We start from the raw sequence: 20,546 nt of genomic DNA, 5'->3' as shown, positions 1-20,546 counted from the left end.
GACTGCCACTAGACCTAACTAACGCAGACTGCCACTAGACCTAACTAACACAGACTGCTACTAGACCTAACTAACACAGACTGCCACTAGACCTAACTAACACAGACTGCCACTAGACCTAACTAACACAGACTGCCACTAGACCTAAGTAACACAGATTGCCACTAGACCTAACTAACACAGACTGCCACTAGACCTAACTAACACAGACTGCCACTAGACCTAACTGTATTAAATTCTGACCTGACATTACGTACCGTAGCTTTGCCTGTGAACAAGACCTAGGGGAACCTACAGAAACTGACGTAACAGTAATAAATCTCAAATTGACTACTGGGCACACGATGTTTATACAGCAACGTGAACCAGGAAATATAGTGTACTGTGGCAAAAAATAAAATCAGGTTAAGTAGTTGATAATTGGTACTATAGTATCTGCTAGATTTATAAGTATTAATGCTTAACTCAGGGTATTCATTCACATTTATATTCTACTAAATTCCAGTGTGCTATGTGACACAGAACCAAAGTAAGTACAGTACTTATCAACTGATAATACAGTATATTCACCGACTGAAGCTTTGTAATCACACAAAAAAGACAGCTGCATAAAGAAACTATCTCTGGCGGCAATGATAGGTTAAATTTTACCATAAATAACGAAAAAGTATAGATTACGAAAAAGTTTGCAGCCAAGCCTGACACATTCCAGACACTTTAGCTTTGTAGACTTTGTTTGAGGCTGCCCTTAATTTTACTTAATACTGCACCACTAGAATTAGAGAAGGGTAATTTGTGAACACATTTATAATGGTTTTCGCACTTACGTACTGATTTCCTTGCTCCCAGAAGAATGAAACAAGGACATAAGATCATAAGAAGAAAGGATAACCGCAGTAGGCCGGTTGACCCACGCTAGGCAGCTCCTAGATGAGTAACTGAACTACTAGAATGAGGTAAGGAGAGCAAAGAAGAAGGCTCTCTCCCGCCCTCCAAACTCTCCAGCCGAAGCCGGCAGGAAAAAGTCAAAGAGAACACCACACATTTTAGAAAAACTGGCGTGGACATTTTATAGGAAAGTGTGAAGGAGAAAAAAAGACTATCATAGAGTAACCTGAAAAGGAAAAAGAATGAATAAGTACTGGTTATAAGATTTTTTTTTTTTTGTACCACCCCTTATTTGTCATATGCTTATCTAGCCTATGCTTAAAACTCTCAATGGAAGAGGCAGCACGTACATTACTAGGAAGCTTATTCCATTTGTTTACTGCTCTATTGCCAAACCAATTTCTACCTATTTCCTTACTAAAACGGAATCTATCTAGTTTGAAACCATTACTCCTAGTTCCAGCCTGTATGCTTATTTTAAGTACCTTGCTAATAGCTCCCTTATATATTCCCTTCATCCACTGAAACACCTCAGTTAAGTCTCCCCTTACTCTACGCCTCTGTAGTGAGTCCAGATTTATTTTAGTCTTTTTAGTCTGTCTTCATATGAAAAGTTCCGAGCATCATGTATCATTTTTGTCATTCTTCTCTGAACATTTTCTAAGGAATTCATATCCATTCTATAGTACGGACGCCAAAATTGCACGGCGTAGTCTAAATGTGGCTTTACTAATGCTAGAAAAAATTGCAATATTGCTTTAGGTTTCCTATTGCTCACGCTTCGCGAAATAAATCCTAGGACCCTATTTGCCTTGTTTTGAGGTCTTTGCTAACCATAACTCCCGGATCTCTCTCGCATTCCGATTTACTAATTTCTTTCTCATCTAAGTTGAATTTAGTATCTCCGTTAGTCTTTCGTACGTTAAGTACTTTACATTTTTCAACGTTCAATTCCATTTGCCAATTTTTAGACCATTTGGACAATATATCGAGGTCCTTTTGTATGTTAAAGTAACCCTCAGTCGAGTTAATGATACGCCTTATTTTTGTCATCGGCAAATATGCTAAATACTGCTGGCGATTCCTAAGTCTAGATCATTTATATACTGTATATAATAAATTATAAGAGACTGAGTACAGATCCATGTGGTACACCGATAGTTACTAATCCCCACTCAAACTTATTTCCGTATACTAATACTCTCTGCTTTCATCCCTTCAGCCAGGATTCTATCCATTTTAAGATGTCGCCGTCTATATCGTGTGCTCCAACCTTTCTAAATAGCCTTTCTCATGGGATCCTATCAAAAGCTTTACTAAAGTCCAGATAAATAATATCGTAAGCTTCATCGCTATCTGTTATGTCAAAGACCTCAGAGAAGAATGACAAGTTTGTTAGACAGGATCGTCCTTGCCTGAATCCGTGCTGACTTTCAATTGAGTTTAAATTTTTCTAAGTGTTCCCTAATTTTATTTGTCAAGATTGACTCTAGCATTTTTCCTGCTATTGATGTTAGGCTTTTTGGATGATAATTCGACGTAGATGCTTCATATTTTTTTTTGTTTTTAATGGGCACTGCGTTGTGTCTTCCTCGCCTCTGGAACTACTCCTGAATTTAAAGAATTATTAAATAACGTTAAAAGTGGATGACAAAGCTCTTCTTTGGTTTCTTTTATAATTTTTGCGTATGTATCGTCCGGACCTGGCGATTTTTGAGGTTTTAACTTATTCTTTCAGTACGTCCTCCTTACTAATGATTATTTTACTAAGACTGTTCGCATTATCATCGTAAATATTTGCTGTTTCAGGGACCAGGTCTAAATTTTCCTTGGCAAAAACCGATACGAAATAATGATTTAGGATAGAGCACATTTCTTTATCTTCAGTGGCAATGTTACCTGATACTGTTCTGAAAGGTACGGTAGGCGACTTTGGTAAAAACCCTTAGGGTTTTCTTTCAATTTACTAGCAACCTTCATTTCATAACCTCGCTTTGCTTTCCGTATTTCCCTCTTCACATCCCTATTCAAAATCGCGTACTGGTTACGTAAGCGTTCCTCTCCACATTTTATGTTTCTATATATTCCTTTTCCTTGGCCTATGAGAAATTTTAATCTGTTGTTTAACCCTCATGGTTCTGAATTATTCGTTCTAAACGGTTTTGAAGGGATACATCTATCTTGGCCTCTGTGTATTATATTTATTTACTCATTATATTTCTCACTGAACGAACCGCTACTTGGTACCGGACCTGAGTTAATCTCCGTCACCTGAACTACATTCCCATCTATATCCTGTCCCTTACCTACGACCTGAGCTTCCGCAGTGACCTGGTGCACATTCCCACCCATTTCCTGTCCCTCACCTATGACCTGGGGTTCTCCACTGACCTGGCTCTCCCTAAAGTAACTAGTCCCCCCATGGAAAATGGTTCTAAAATAAGCTCTTAATTAATCTATCGAAATCTAGACGAAAATCAGGAACCGTCGAGAGATTTTCAGTAAAACGGAGATCCCAATAATTTTGAACTTAATTTCTTCAAGATCGCTATTACCAAGTCGTCCACCAACTTCTATGTCTCAAATATCGTTTTCTTTATTACATAAAACCAAATGTAGTACATTATTACCTCTGGTGGGCTCCCTGATGAGTGATAAAGGAAATTACCCTGTACTACCTCTACAAATTCCTGACTCTGCATCCCCTGCCTGATTTTGCCACTCTGTCCTTGGCAAGTTAAGATCCTTTACAATTATTACTAAACTGGATTGTGCCGCTTTCCTAATTTCCTCCCAGAGCTATTTACTATCTGATCTACTTAATTTTGGAGATCTTTAAATAGCTCCTAAGACCAATTTCTCCCTGTTCTTACTAATTTCAACTCAGACAGTTTCCGCGTCCCTATGGAAGCAGATTTATATATAGTGAAGGAGAGAAGCATCAACGGGGTGTAGGACTGATGATGGCACCAAGGATGGCTGACTGTATATTGGGATATTGGGCGCAGTATCAGAGAGAATTCTATTGGTGCAATTAGCAGGAAGGCCCATTAATGTAAATATTATTCAAGTGTACGCCCCAACTGGTGATCATTCGGATGAAAAGGTGGAAAAGTTCTATGAGAAATCAAGACAGGTTAAGAGGCACTGTAAACCACATGAGATAACAATCGTTATGGGTGACTTGAATGCCATAATAGGATTAGGCAGACAAGAGGACGTAGTAGGACCGTTTAGTTTGGGAGAAAGGAATGAGAGGGGTGATAGATGGGTGGAATGGTGCTGTATGGGGAGCCAAGTTATTATGAACTCATTCTTCCAACACCACCCCAGGCGGTTATGGACAAGGAAAAGTCCAGGAAGGCAAGTGAAAAACCAGATCGACTACTGTACATAGCAATCAACAAGAGATTCAGAAATGCCGTGACCCAGTGCAGAACCTACCCTGGTGCAGACTGTGGACAAATAGGCGACCATGTTCCACTGGTAGCCGAATTAAGAGTCAGATTTAAAAAGGTGAAGAAGGAACAACAGCAGCCAAGAAGAGACTTTTAAAACTTTTTCTGTCTAATATCAGATGATTTTATTCAGCTAAAGGAAAACACTCTTAAGTTGAGGTACTACATTTACATTATAATTATACCTCACTTAACCCATTCATTGGTTGAGGTTCAGTTATGAATTCGGTTGTGGCTACTTGAAAACAACATAAATGTAGATACCCTGGAAATGGGAAAGGGCAGGGTCGAAATTATAAATATGAAATTAGAAACTGGAGAGAATAGCAAGAGACATATGGAAGTAGTGTATGTTCCCCCTAAGACAAGAGCATGGAGTGATGATGAGGAAGTTAAGGCAGCCTTCGAAGAAGTAAGAAATTGGTATGAAATGTTGGAAGGTGATATTGAGGGAGGTGAAGAAGTTGAGAGAGATTGGAATAATATACGGACTGTATTGCTGGGAACAGTGGAGAAAGTGGTGCCAGAGGATAGGAGGAGAGCAAAGCCGAGGTGGATGACGGAGGAAATTCTGACTGATGGAAGAGAGAAGGTGCTGTAAAGGGAATCGACGGAGATATGAAGAATTGGATAGAGAAGTGAAGAGGAAATGTCGTGAGAGAAAGGAGGAATGGTGGAATCAACAGTGCCAAGAAATGGAACAACTTGACCGGATGCACCTGCAACGTAGGATGTATGGGAAATTGAAAAAGATCACTGGTAAGAGAAACTCAACAAGAAGCTATACAATAAGAGATAACATGGAAATGTATTGATGGAAATATCAGAGGTTTTGGAAAGATGGGAAGAATATATAAAGGAATTGTATGACGATGGAAGATGTGAGAGACCTGAGATCGTGGGAGAACTGGAAGGACCATCCATCTTACAAGAGGAAATAGGAGAAGCAATCAAAGGTATGAGACAAGGAAAATTTGTTGGAGAAGATCAAGTTTCAGTTGAAATGGTGGAAGCAGGTGGGGATTACATCAAGAAAAAGATAACCGATATGGCCAGCCGCATCTATGATACGGGTTACATTCCAGAAACGATGAGGGGATCAGTGTTTATAGCTATACCTAAGAAAGAAGGAACAATAGAGTGTGAAGAGCATAGGACAATAAGTATAATGAGCCAGATAGGTAAGATAATTTTAAGAGTGATAAGAAATAGAATACATAGAAAGGTTGACAGTTATGTGTCTGAAGAACAATATGGGTTTAGAAAAGGAAAAGGAACAATAAATGCCATTTTCTCATTGAGAATGATATTAGAAAGAGCGACAGAAATGCAAATGATGTTTATATGTGTTTCATCGATTTTGAAAAAGCTTTTGATAGTGTGGCATGAGGAAATGATAAATATGTTACAAGAAATTGGTGTGGATGGAAAAGACATCAGATTAATTACTGATCTTGATTGGGATCAAAAAGCATCAATGAGAATAGAAGACCAGAAGACAGACTGGATTGACATACGGAGAGGAGTGAGGCAGGGATGTGTCCTGTCTCCAGATTTATTCCCTGTATGGACAAAAGTGTATGACAGATTTGAAAGAACTGGCTGGAATAAGTATTGGGGGAAGGAATATGAATAATATTAGATATGCAGATGATACAGTTCTGGTGGCTGATTCGGAAGAAAAGTTGCAGAGGTTGGTAAATGCATTGCATGAAGCATGTCTGAGGAGAGGCCTGAAGGTTAATCAAAAGAAGACGGAGACAATGGGAGTAACCAATCGAAGAGAGAGGTTGAGAGTGGGCATAAATGTGCAGGGAAGACAAGTAAAGCAGACAGACACCTTTAAATATCTAGGAACTCTGATCTCAGAGGATTCGAAATGCGAAAAAAGAGATAAGAAGGAGAACAACAAGTGCAAAAGCTGCCTTCAGGAAATTAAATAGGCTTTTAACTAGCATGAGAATGAGTTTGTAGATAAGAATGAGGATGTTAAAATGTTTCGTATGGTCAACATTGCTTTATGGATGCGAAATATGGACGATAATCCAAAAGATGAAACAGAGTCTAGAAGCTGTGGAAACGAGGTTTATAAGAAGAATGTTAAGAATTCCTTGGACAGATAGGGTCACAAACGAGGATGTATTAAGAAGAGCTGGTACTGAGAGAAGTTTACTGAAGCGTATCAGAAGAAGACAGCTGAAGTTCTTAGGCCATGTCATACGGGACAATGGCTTTGAGAGTGACTGTCTGCTGGGGGGAGTGAGGGTACGAGGGCAAGAGGCAGACAAAGACTTAAGTACATGGACAGTCTCCTGGATGATACTGACGGAAGATGAAGTGTGGCGGATATCGTGAGAGTGGAGCATGGAAAGAAAGAATGGCGCTCCATGGTAGCCAACGTCACCTGATTGGCACTACGGTGCAGGTGCATTTACTTTAATGTTGGCTTTATTGTAACAGTTTAATGAATCCTTTACAGAAATAACTACCCCACCTCCCTTTCTTACCAGACGGTTTGACACAAAAATATTATAGCCCTATATCTGATATTCTGCCAATAATTCTCAAGTGTTTGTATTCATCCAAGTTTCATTAATAACAGCAATGTCTATTTTCTCTGTACACATTAAAGCCCTCAGTTCATCCATTTCATTAGGTAAACTCCTGCTGTTTGTGTAGTACACATTCAGATTATTACTAGTAGTTATACCTCTACTTTGGAATTATTATTTTTTTGTTTTTGTTAATAACTGGGAAACTCTTTACTATTATAACAACTTTTTCTTATTATCACATATTACTCCTGTATCATCGTTTTTTCTGTCCTCTATCATCGTCTACTCATTTTGAGGTGCCAAGTGGATGTATCTGCATTAATGGTTAAACTGTTCTTATCTTTGCAAGTCCCGATGCGTCTATCCAAACTTGATGATAATAATTCCAGCGTGAAGTTGATACATCTCCCTGTACTTCTAACTTTCAACCTCCAAAAAAAAAAAAAAAAAAAAAATGATAATAAAAAATAAAAAAATCCCTGTCTATCATTCTAGCTAAAACAGAAACTCCCTGCCTGCCAAGGTGGGTCCCATCCCATCTATACATGGCACTCCGTCCATAAAACCAGCCCCAGCCTTCTACGAAAGGTATTGCATTAACTTTGCAATACCTTTCAAGGTAGCAGCTAAAATCTATCGTCATGCTCAACCATTCCCTCCAACCCCCTTCTGAGGCAAAACACCGAGTACTACAGGGGTCCCTCCCCTCTTCCTAACCTTCTCCAACATATCCTTGTACTGTTGCCACAGTACTTCTGTCCTGTGCCTACCAGTATCGTTGCCTCCTACCCTGAGGCAGACAGCAGGTTTGTCTCCATTATCCTTCACGATATTTGAAATTTTTCCTAACACATTACCCACCATGGCCCCCGGAAAACACACATGTTTAGTGAGTGGCGTATACTGTACACTGCTTAATTTGAATATCTTATCCTGGAGTCCCCAACAATGACAGCATTTTTCTTACCTTTCTTGGTCTCAGAATTCCCACGGGAAGTACTCTCACCGTCCTGCTCCTCTACTTCCCTCTCTGCCTTCCCTTCATATGCGTCACATAATGTGTTGAATGCATTTGTGTTTTTTGTCTCCGCTTGTTTCTTAAGGGTGAACTTTGTTGCATCCTTGTGAACAAGTGTCCAACCTTCAGCCTTTTCCTCTCTGTCCTCCAACATCTCCAACAATTTCCTTATTTGTGACTTCTACTGCGTGAGAACCTGTACCTTCCATTTTAATTTGAGAAGCTCTTCCTTTAACTCAAGGTAGTCCATCTCAAAACTTGTAGTGAGGACATAACTCTTCATAGAGGAAGCCATTGCGCACACAGGTACTAAAATACATTAGCACAACACTACCACAGGTCACTAGAACACATTAGCACAACATTATCACTGGTCAATAATACACACTAACACAACACTGTCACGGATCACTAAAACATACAAGCACAACACTATCACAGGTCACTAGCACAACACCATCACAGGTCACTGCAATACACTAGCACAACACTATCACAGGTCACTAAATTCACTGACAATTCTCACAACAGGCTAGTACAGCTAGGTGAATTAGGAACGCCAGCAGTCATATGAATAGACTGACCTTAGGTGAGAGACTGACTGACACTGAAAAAGCCCCACTGTTGGATGCTTGTGTAGAACCAGCACGGAGGTTGTCATGGTAACGTAACGTCATCACTTCATCTAAGTGGTAGGCTTGCTGAAACTTACTCGAGTCTAAGCTAGATTAGGTTAGGTTAAATTACTTGGTTAGGTTAGGTTGTTAGGTTTGGTTTGATTTGCTAAGGTTAAAATGAAAGATTAGAAAGAGGTAACTGTTATGCAGCGTATTCTGTGTCTCGACTTCTCGGGTCCAGACACGGTGCAGCCCTGGGTTCTTTGTTCCTGACCGGGTCAGTATCAACAAGGAGGGAAAAACACAAACACCACGGGTCAAAAGATACACTGCTATATTATAAGAAAACAATTACACACACAGTGCTATAGCCAAAGCTGGGAATACACAATAACTTGCACCGATGTTTATAACAATCACTGTTACAATATCAGAGAGTGATTACACACACAATGTTATAGCCAAAGCTGAGATTATACAACAACTTGCACTGATGTTTATGACAATCACTGTCCACCTAGTTCAGCACACATGTCTCGTAGATGGGTTTACACTTTCCTGGAGTCTAACTGGCTTACACACAGTGTTACAGGTAATATTTCACAAATATATCAAGCGTATCACCATCGGCATATTCACAGACAACACTATCCAGTATATCCACAGAGACAGCTCGTATAGTCAGTCCCTTAAGCCTAAGGGTTCGCGCAACATAGACGAGGTCCTAGTTAATATAATATATCAGCGTGACATAGACGGAAACCCTAGCTAGACTTAGACTATGCCGCACCACACAGGACGAGTGCATACAATATATCACACCTGAGGGGGGAGGGGGGGAGGTATTAGTGAGGATAGGGAGGAACTGTTTTCCGTGGAGACGGGGGCCAGGAGGAGAGAAGGGGGGGAGGGCAACAACACTGAACCAGGATGCATTGGGGTGTTGTTGTCTTCTGCGAGTGACACAAGGGGGTTTTGCACCTTCCAGGGGAAACCAGCCCGTGGATGGGGTGAGATACTCCGCTTGTAAGTCACAGGTTATCGGTTCACCGGGGGGGGGGGACACCAAGGGGAGGGTAGAGGGACGCGCGGGGGGGGGGGAAGAGGCACTGGGGAGACACTCCGGGGGAGGGGGGACAATGTCACACTGTGTCACACTGGTTGGTTCACTAGGGGTCGGAATCACCACATTGGGGGAGCGGAAAGTCACGAGACCTGTTACTCACAGTTCAGTCGAAGGGAAGAACACGGCCCACGAGTGAAGGGGCCTACGTCGGGAGCTCCAGGTGGTGGCCAGGCATGGGAGGCAGGCCGTCCAGGGAGCTGCACAGGAAAGGGTGGCCCTTGGAGTGGCCACTAGTCTGAGAGGAGCGGGATGGTGTGTGGGGCGGCTCTCTAGCTGCGTTGACCCTGCGGAAGGCAGGGCTCTCTGGGATGGGGCCAAAGAAGGCCAGTAGACGAGCAGCACGTCGTCAGCCCTTCATCGTTGTCGGGGTCCGGGGGAGGGACCAAGGGAGGCCCGGGCCTAAGGTCGGCTGGGAGGAGGGCGGTGTCCGGCCGGGGTTGGCTTCACGACCGTCAGGGGCAGCTGACAGGGAGGGACTGCGGCTACCTACTCCAGGAGAAGCCCTGCTGCCGCAGCGGACACCTGGGGTGGCCCAGTGACTCCAGGGGCTGAGATCTCGATGGCAGAGGGAGGCCGTCAGGGGTGGGCCCGTCAGCACTGGGGATGGGCGGGGCTGGAGGGACTGGACACCGTGCCTCAGGGACGTCCCGCCTGGTCCGGACTCAGGTGGGGAGCCTGTATGGGGAGAGACTCCCACCTCTCGGGGAGATAGATGAGGGGAGGGGCGCCTCACAGCGCAGGGGTGGTGGGTCGAGCCAGAGGTGGCCCCCTCCATCAGACAGCCCCGTCAGGCACTGCCTGCACTCCTTCGAGGGTCAGGGACGCGGGAGAGGTCAGGGGAGGCTCTCCCGGACACCGCCGGTACTGGCGACAGGGAGCAGGCACCCGTAGGACTGTCCATGTGGTCATCGCTGCTCTGGCAGAGTCTGCGCTCCTGCCATAGGGCTAGAGTCTCCTGCCCCTGAGACGTCGAGAGGAAGAGGTCGGGCGTACTCTTCCGGCTTTCGCCAAAGCTCCGGTGAAGCGTGACCTCCGTTTGTCGAGAAGGAGACACCTGTCCCTGGGACGTCGGGAGGACGAGGACGAACGTACTCTCGTGGCTTACGTCACAGCTCCGGTGAAGCGTGCCCTCCTTCCGTCGGGGAAAGTTCTGTACCTGCGACGTCGGGAGGAAGAGGCTGGGCGTACTCTCTCGGCTTACACCACAGCTCCTGTGGAGCGTGCCCTCCGTCCGTCGAGGTAGGGGCATAGCAACCCTAGAGGCTCCTCCCGGGTCCTCAGTCAACTAGGAGGCCGATCGAAAGGACTTGGCGTCTGAGGGTGTGCTTGGTAGCTTGTCTTTGTAAATCCCACCCCGGTTCTGGTGAGCGGTCCCTCTATTGGAGAGTAGTGTACTTTCCCTGTACACTACCGGGTTGTCTGGCTGCGAGGAAGAGGGGCGCTGAGTCAGGAGGGACATATGTCGTTGATGCTGGGACGTCGGGTCAGGTAAATTAGCCCCCCCTCCATCTCCTAGTGGGGTGGGTATCTTGTCGGGTTCACCCCGCCGCACGTGCATTTCGGTAACAAAAGTGCGTCCGGGACGTATGTTAAAAGAAATGTCCGCCAATACATTCAACAAACAGTTGATACAGGAGAAGGAACATGGCTAAAAAAACACTGAGTTCTATCATAAAAACAAAAGATGAAGAAAATTAACGTGAAACGTTCTTTTACCACTCCAAGATAATAACCAGAGAAATGTAAACGGCTCTTAGCAAGAAGAGAAATTGGTTTAGTAAGGTACTTCTGCTGTTTAAAGTAAAATGCACGTTTACCAACACTGATATGTGATCATTAAAAAAAAAAAAAAAAAAATGGTTGAGGTACGTATGAATTAGACTTCATTTTCTATGAAGCAACAGTGAAAAAGAAAATTGATATATGTATATCTTCATTATTTTTTATTACTCACTTTTTCAGTAGTTCTTATCACTCTATTCTACAGCAGCTCTAGTAACCGATAGGTCAGAAATAATTTTATGTAGACTACAAAGATATGCAATTTATATGAAATGAAAAAAACTTTCATGTCCTTGAAAAATTACGTGTGCGTTTCATTCAATCATTCCGTAATCGGACTATTACCCTTTACGAAGATTTCTTAATATGCATGGTAAATAATTAAATCCATATTAACAGATGAATGTTTTCCTGAATACTTTGGTTTGCTGTGGCCATATCTGAATTGATGTAATTACTCGACATCATAATTTGGAGATAATCTTAAAAAAAGGAGATATCTGGCATCATTTACTGTAAATAGAGCGTAAGTCAATCTCCGCTGAAGTTGACGGTCAGCTATTATTGTAAAGAAAATGGCGTTGTATAGGTGAATTAATAAACGTTGTGTAACTGACTACCCAGTAATTATCCAATTATTTAACTTATGATGAAGCAAAATTCCTAAGAAGTAGCAGACGCACATAGAGCAGACGCTGCGCCTGGGAGGCTTGGTAGCCATCTTGTTACGACGGTCGATAGCGTCGTAGGTCACAACAAGATCGTGCTGTGTCAATTCAGTAAATACGGAGTACTCGGACAGGCAAGGCTGGCGAGAAGTGCTGTAGGAGGTGACGCACTTGAAAATGAGTGGAGCTAATAGTACACCATTAGGGCGCATGAATCCCGCTATAGGCTCGGGCAAGAAGGCTGCTCCTGCGGGCTCTCTTCTGAAGCCGAGTTACATGAGTTCCACATCTTCCAATTCGTCTGTGGCGGCTGCGGCCGCCGCCGCTGCTGCCGCCGCTGCAGCTGCAGCTACTATTTCTGCACAAATTAGCCTTGCTCAAAATAATAACAAGAGGGAGAGTGATTCAGCCAAAGGTAAGAAGACTGTATGGTTGTAATGCAATGGATTATCTTTAGGCTGGCCACATGTCAGTTGATGTACTAATGGCATTTTGTTGCATTTAACTATGATGTAGTGGGCAGAAAGAGGCCTAGTTTTACAGGCAGCTATGGCAAGTAGCAAAACTGCAGCAATATGGTAGTGATATTTCACATTACTACAGGAGAGCTCCCATGTATAGATTTTTTTTTTTTTTCCAATTAATTGTAATGTAATTATTATTGTAATAGCTTTTAAAAGTTGCAGAAATGCATAATTTTGAAGGCACCTGCTATAAAACCTTTCAGTTTCATACACAAGCCATGGCAAATTGCCACTGATCATGTCAGATTTCAGGTTACTGTGGCTTCAAGTTGTGGTAATTTGTAACACAGTAGTCTTTACTGACATAACCTAATGCAACTTAACCTACCGGTAGCCCAATTTAGCTGGTAGGAAGGACAAAACTACAGTAGGAATCATGTGTTGGAAGTGCTGTATAGGAATGACCTTGCATGCATGGAGGGGTGCATATCTTTTAATCTCATTAAATGGTATACCAGTATTTAAAAAAAAAAAAAAAAAAAAAAAAAAAAGAGGTGCATTCTGACCCCCTCCCAACAGTCACAAACAAACTACTCAACCACTGAAAGGAGGGCAGCGAAATGGCAGGGGACAGGGCAACATGGAGACGATTTGTTTGTGGTTACCCCATACAGGATTAAGGTGTCTGGTGATAGCTAGATAGGTGGTAGATAGTACAGTAATGTACCTGAAATATTGAACTTTATGGAAGAATGGTCAGTTGAATCTTCCTCGATTATGGTTAATTGATCTGCCAAATTACTGCAATAATGAGAGCCAGGTGGCCCTTTTTTTCTCGTATTTCTTATGATGACCTTTTTTTTTCTCATAGAGCCAGGTGGCCCTTTTTTTCTCGTTTTTTTTTTTTATGATGACTTTTTTTTTTTTCTCATACAGTATTTCTTGTACAGGGTGACCCCCCCCCCAAAAAAAAAAATTCCCACATTTCGAAAGGCTGTAGCACTGGCAGTAGTGAGGCAGGAGGGGCGGGGCTAGGGTCTGTTGGTAGCCCAACTCCAAGCGTCCTCAGTCGCCAACATGCCGTGGTCAGGAGCACACTGTGCGTTCACTGTCGAAGCGATCTTCACAAACAACCGTTCCGTAATCGCCGTGCAGAGGGCCTTTTGAAGACGTTTCAGTATTCCATGGAACCAAAATGTTCCAGATCGGAAAACCATCTTGCATTGGGTTCAGAATTTCAGGGCAACAGGCTCAGCTTTAAAAAGAAAATCCCCTGGTTGACGTAGGAGCACTCGTACGCCTGAGAATATTGAAGCATTGAGGCGATCTGTTGTGCAGTCTCCGAGATGTTCTGCGCGGAAGCATGCTTTAGCTGTAGGGATATCCTGGGAAACTGCAAGGAGAATCTTACACAAAGATCTTCACTTCCATCCATACAAAATGACGATTGTGCAAGAATTCAATGCGAGAGACTGGATAAGTCTCAGGGGGTTATGCGAGAACTTTCTGCAACGTGTTCCAGAAGATGCTGTTCTCTTGTGCAGTGACGAAGCTCATTTTCATTTGAGTGATTCTGTAAACAAAAAAAATTTTCGCTATTGGTCTGAAGACAACCCTCGCGTGCTACACGAAAGACTGTTGCACTCCAATCGAGTGACTGTGTGGTGCGCTGTTGCCGATGTTGGCATCGTGGGTCCTTATTTCTTTGAAGAGGGTGGTGTAACTGTTACTGTAACTTCTGACCGTTACATTGATATGCCAGAAAACTTTCTAAGGCCACAACTCGAACACCTTGAGCTTGAAGAACTCGATGTTTGGTTTCAGCAAGATGGAGCTATGGCACACACAGCTCGAAGATCATTGCAAGTGCTGAGAGAAATGTTTCCGGATCGGGTGATCTCGTTGCATGGAGATGTTGGGTGGCCGGCCTGTTCCCCTGACCTCACCCCTTGTGATTTTTTTCTGTGGGGCTGCCTTTAGTCACGAGTGTATACTCATCGACCCCAAACTCTTGAAGCCCTTAAGGTTGCTATTCAGCAGGAGATAGCCGCTGTTCCCCCCGACATGACCCGTCGAGCCATGGCAGCCTTCAGAAATCGCCTCCAAGTGTTTAGAGACAGTGACGGCCATCATTTAGAGGATGTCATCTTTAAAACGTGATGAATAAAAATTGTATTGAATGAAGTTTCATGTGTGCAAATAATATTTTGAGTATCTACAACCATTTTTTTTCATTTACCTTTGAAATGTGGGAGTTTTTTCTGGGTCACCCTGTAAAATAATGAATAAACATTCTTAACCATTAGTATTTGTCCGTGTGTATGAAATTTTCATACAGTAATCCTTCGATTAACGTAGTAGAGCCAAAGGCATGTCTTGGTAGTGGCTCTGTCGGATAGTGGACTTCTCCCCTCGCCTCCATTCATATATAACCTAACTTTGAAAGCCAGTGTGAAAGGCCACTATAGTACATCGTTCAGCACTTGCTCCTGTTGTTTAATACTACTCTTTCTGGTCAAGCAGACCTGTAAACCACAGCCAAGCAATTATATACCATGGTCAAGCAGCCCATCAACCACAATCACCACTACTGCAGAGCTGTACCCTGCAGTGACATGAAAAAAACAGTTACACAAGATAAATGCATTGGGCACACAAAACATAATGGTAAAATGGAATAAAATCTGGACACAGTACAGTAAGCCAGCATAAAATCAGTGTCAGCACACGATTCGACCATCCCGTATGAGTCTTACTCAGGATCTTCCGCTTCTGAAGAGTCAGCGCTACCCTCTTCCTCCTCCTTGGTGAAGTGGCCATCATCACACACCCCAAGAAGAGGCATGCAAGGAATTGCAAGGCCTGAAGCAGGTAGGGAACCACCACGAAAGCTACCACGTGTGCTGCTGTAACAAGAGTCAGGGAAGTGCTGCTCACTGCACAAGCAACGTGCATGAACAGAGAGCGAGCAGTGGGGGTGTCTGGTGGACATAGGCTAAACAAATCAGCTTGACATGGCGGCGCCCTTGGGCTGTATTTGTCCGTCCGGGCGGAAATTTTTCAGGCGACCATAATTTCAAAATGGATGTAAGCATTTTGTCTAGGTAATTGGAAAAAATTTGCAAATGATGATTTGGAGCAGCCTGATCACAATGTCTGTGTAATGGCTGTCCAGATAGGCTAATCGAGAGATTACTGTAATTAAGTGGTAGGTGGTGGTGACCATCATCCACTCACGATGTAGTGCTGCCTACTTCATCCTTCACCTTTATCATTTTTTTTCTTTCTGTCCTTCTCTCCTCCTGTTTCTCCCATCTTTCCTGTCACTTTTTTATTAACGCCTTGGGGTTGAGCATTGTTTATAAAAATTGGCTGTCAGGAGCAGGCATTTTTTTGCAAAAAATTGGTGATTTTTCAAAAATTGCTCCTATGAAATTTATTAAACCTTTTATAAAAATCTTTATATCCAGCAAAGTGCAACTCTTTAGCTTTAAAATGAGTGGTGTTCCAATGTCCTATGATTATTTTTTTGTAGAGTAGTGGCTGAGAATGTAAGAATGTCTAAACGTTCTGGAATGGGGACCAACGTCCCCATAACACGTTCCAGAACAGGAACTGACTTTTAAGAGTTAATCTTTTTTCAGTTTCAGGTGACTTTAATTGATTGACAAGCCTAATAGTTTCCTGTAAGCCAGGAAACCTTTTACATCGTTGGGTAGTAACCGTGTAACCAGTCCATATGTGTTCCGTGTGAGTCAACAAGTTGATTGGCGTAGGGTTAGTGTCCGTCCCCGTAAAACAACCAACTCAAAGACAGACGGCCACCGCTTATGGAGTCATGGCTTCTGCCTGTAGATAGAACATTTCTAAAAGTCAGTTTTCATTCTTGCAGATACGACATTTCTCATAACATAAGCGACATACCGTACTGTATTATTTTAGCTGAATGTTTTCAGTCCAGATTTCTTCTTATTCTGAAACATTACCCAATTTAAGTTAAAAGCTTGTCTTTGTCACTGATATCTGTTAACTGGTTTCATGCTGTAGCCTTTGTCAGCTTTTTGGTCCCCAGAGCCAAGGGCTTGGGAGGCTGTGTGACCCCCAGTGCTGGCCATTTTTTACTTTTTTTTTTTTCTTTTTCACAGATAGACCTGAGAAGTGGTTAAAATAAGCCTAGTGACAGTAAAAGTGCTCACTTCAGCTGTTTTCTGCGCCCGAAAACAGGTGTTTTGGTCCAGCGTGCCCAGATTTGCGTCAGATGGCTGCTTTCAGATACCGTCATTGGCTGATGTGGATAGATAATCCATTTTGCTGTGGAGTGGATGGATGCATGAAGTACTTGTAGTATGGAAACGCAACCTGGTATATGTAATGCGGCCACAGTCGAAAATATGATTATGAGAAGTTGGGGTTCTGTGCGATTTTACGTATTTTCACATTCATTCATTCATTCATTGCCAGCTGCCATGTATCCCAGGCGGGGTGGTCAAGGGCTTAGAGTTAATTGTTTTATAGGGAGGGGCACTAATCCTCCACCAACTCCACTTGACACGTAGGGATGCCAACAGCATCTGATGTTCCCAGCGGTCACCCATCCAAGTACTAACCAGACCCAACGTTGCTTAACTTCGCTGATCGGACGGGAAGCGGTGTACTCAATGTGGTATGGCCGTTGGCTATTTTCACATTCACTTTTTATATATATATATATATATATATATATATATATATATATATATACAGTACTGCATTGGTCTAAGATGCTATAAACACTTGCATAAGTCACAATAGCCTAAACACTCAATGCTGCACACAGTCATGATAGTTATGGTAAATCACATACAGTATTTCTTATGTCATTTTCCTTAGATTACTGTACTTCATATCATGATTTACTGCAGTTTACTTACCATCCATCCATCCATCCATCATCCATTCCTGCATTGCCCCATGAGGAGCATAGGAGCCCTGGGCTAGGCAGTTGGTCCCGACATTTAAGATGAGAGTGACCAGCCTAAGATGCTATAAACACTTGCATAAGTCACAATAGCCTAAACACTCAATGCTGCACACAGTCATGATAGTTATGGTAAATCACATACAGTATTTCTTATGTCATTTTCCTTAGATTACTGTACTTCATATCATGATTTACTGCAGTTTACTTACCATCCATCCATCCATCCATCATCCATTCCTGCATTGCCCCATGAGGAGCATAGGAGCCCTGGGCTAGGCAGTTGGTCCCGACATTTAAGATGAGAGTGACCAGCCTTCCTCATCCCTGAGTGGCATTACTTGAGCAATCAGCCCCAACCATCCCTTGGATATAAACCTTCACCGGGTCAATCCGATTGGAGCGCAATAATTACCCACTAAACCACCAGGTGCCAAAATTTGGTTGTATGGTTACCACCCAGCATAGTAAATGGTTTCCTGGTGTACAGGAAACCATTTGGCTTGTCACTTAGTGTAGAGTCACCCACAGGCAGAAGGACAAGGAAAGAGTGAAGGAAAGAAAGACAGAAGAGGGAGTGTAAAGTTACACTATTTGTACACTGTATATGCATCACTGTCTGTTGGATCAGCACTGAAAGTTCTCCAACCTTGACTGGAAGTCGGGGGTAAGCACATTATCCTTGGCAAAATGGCGTGACCCAGATTTGCGTCAAATGGCTGCTTTCAGATACTGTACTGTCAGCGGCTGATGTGGATAGATGGTCCATTTTGGTGTAGAGTGGGTGGGTGCGTGGAGTACTTGTAGTATGGAAACACAACCTGGTGTACATAATGCAGCCACAGGCGAAATATGACGATGGGAAGTTCGGGTCCCGTTCTAATTTTACATTTTCGCATTCACTTTTTTTTTTTATTATTATTATTATTATTATATTGGTATAAGGCATGGGAGAGGGGGGTGTTTTAATCTCATTTTTTTTGTCAGTAAGGGTGGACTCAAATAATTTTGCGCAAATGTTTGCAATACTGTGTCTGTGTATATACGGACATGGCATGGAACAGGTTAAAACACTAAATAGTGGGCTTGGAGTGCTTAAAACAGAATGTTTGGGGGTTGTTGGCAGGAGCTGAGGCAGGTTGCTGTGTACACGGCATTTCCATTGAAAGCAAGACCTACCCATTGGCCTAATGCAGTGCCAGCCCCATTATTGTAATGCATGTTTTTACTTGGTCATCTGGTTAGAATGGTGTATTAAGAGCTGTTTGATGGGATTTTATGGTTCTGAAATAAAACAACAATAATGCAGATTGCAAGGCAGTCCTTGGAATCCAATGGGGTTATGTTAGCTACAGTACGGGTAAGTAAAGTTAGTTTTGATAGTGATTTTTCAGATACTGAAATTGTTATAACATAAGTTATATAATTACAGTATGATAAATGGACTTAGAGGTTTACTCTTGGGTGACCTAGTCATCTCGCACCAAGTATAGCCTATACAGTATTAAGTGAAAGTATATTCATTACAGTTGTAGGTGGAGGCGACCATCATCCACTCACTTGATGTAGTGCTGTCTACTTCTTCCTTAACCTTTATCATTCTTTTTCTGTGCCTGCACTCCTCTCTTCCTATTTCTGCCACCTTTCTTGTCGCTTCTTATCGCTTTTCTTTCCTTTACAGGTGACTTTACATTGAGTGACAAGCCAAATGGTTTCTTGTAAGCCAAGAAACCATTTACAACGCTGGATGGTAACCATATAACCAAACCATATGTGCTCCCTATGTGTCAACAAGTGGGTTGGTGGAGGGTTAGTGCCCCTCCCCATAAAACATATAACTTAAAGTGAAATGGGCACCCCTTATGGGATTATAGCATCTGGCAATAGATAGATAGATAGATAGATATTCATTACTCTTTTGCAGCAGCACAGTACCTGCATCAGAAGTTATATAATAAGCACATAAAGCTGCACAATACCCTGTACTGTACAGGTAACAGATGTGAAAGAATAATAATGCAACATTTACTTAACAGTAAGTCAGAACTATATTTGCTGGCCCAAATCTGCTATCTTAGGTAAGCTAGCTGTTGACAGAATAGTCCTCAGAGATACCACCTTCTCTGTGGCTTTATCCAGTTTGTCATAACATGTAGCCTAATGTAGTCAGTAAGCATAAAGAAGCACAATACCAGCAACAGATACCTGTGTACTGTATCACAGCAATCAGCTAAGTGTTGTAGGTAATTGCGACCACGACCATGCCGTTAAGACAGTAACATTGGCATAGTGTTATCAGTTTAGCATCGAGTGGCAAATGCTTCAGTTTGGGAGCAGTCTTGAGTGCCTGGTGGCAAGAAATATAGTGGATTTTTTTTTTTTTTTTTTTTTTTTTTTTTTTCCAGTCTTAGGATTATTCTACCAATTTTGTAATTTTTATTAGTGTTCAGATATTTGCGTACCCTGCTGAAAGGGACAGTTACTGCTGAAAGGATCAGTTTTATATGGAATTTCATACTGGGGATTCAGGTGAATGAGATTTCCATTTTGAATACTGTGTTGAGATACAGTCATGACTCACTATATGGTAGGGATGCGACAAGTGAAATGCCATCACATAACGATTTATCATACAGTAAAACCTCAACATAACGGACTTCATGACTGGAATTTGCTTTTATTGGACTCGAGGAGCTACCGGACTTAATTCCTCTATATTGCAAAAAGTCCGGTAAAGCCAGAAGCAGTCTGGACTGCCTGACCACTTCAGCTATGTTCACCACACTAAGATCTATAAAAGACATGTTTATCAATGTACAGTGCAGTATTATGTATATTATACCATTTGATTAAGCAACGTTGGGTCTGGTTAGTACTTGGATGGGTGACCGCCTGGGAACACCAGATGCTGTTGGCATCCCTACGTGTCAAGTGGGGTTGGTGGAGGATTAGTGCCCCTCCCTGTAAAACAGTTAACTCTAAGCCCTTGGCCACCCCATGTGGGATACATGGC

The 20,546-nt window shown here is 42.6% G+C and overlaps 1 protein-coding gene and 1 non-coding gene across 2 annotated transcripts in view; one reads left to right on the top strand and one right to left on the bottom strand.

Annotated features, from left to right (window-relative positions):
* Positions 1 to 12,192: 12,192 nt before the first annotated feature.
* Positions 12,193 to 20,546, top strand: part of LOC145412959 (uncharacterized) — a 77,949-nt gene continuing 69,595 nt past the window's right edge. Inside the window, exon 1 of the mRNA XM_080282781.1 lies at positions 12,193 to 12,527. Within this exon, the coding sequence (XP_080138907.1) occupies positions 12,290 to 12,527 (238 nt within the window). The 5' untranslated portion in view covers positions 12,193 to 12,289. The remainder of the gene's footprint in view (positions 12,528 to 20,546) is intronic.
* On the bottom strand, positions 17,136 to 17,253 carry LOC145413070 (5S ribosomal RNA). The gene has a single exon (XR_013899679.1). It is a non-coding gene; the product is annotated as a 5S ribosomal RNA (ribosomal RNA).

Source organism: Coenobita brevimanus, chromosome 94, assembly GCF_032717465.1.
Source record: "Coenobita brevimanus isolate Jiangsu-jjx chromosome 94, ASM3271746v2, whole genome shotgun sequence".
Taxonomy (NCBI): domain Eukaryota; kingdom Metazoa; phylum Arthropoda; class Malacostraca; order Decapoda; family Coenobitidae; genus Coenobita; species Coenobita brevimanus.
Note: the sequence above shows the minus strand (reverse complement) of the source record. Positions and strands in the feature narration are given on the sequence as shown.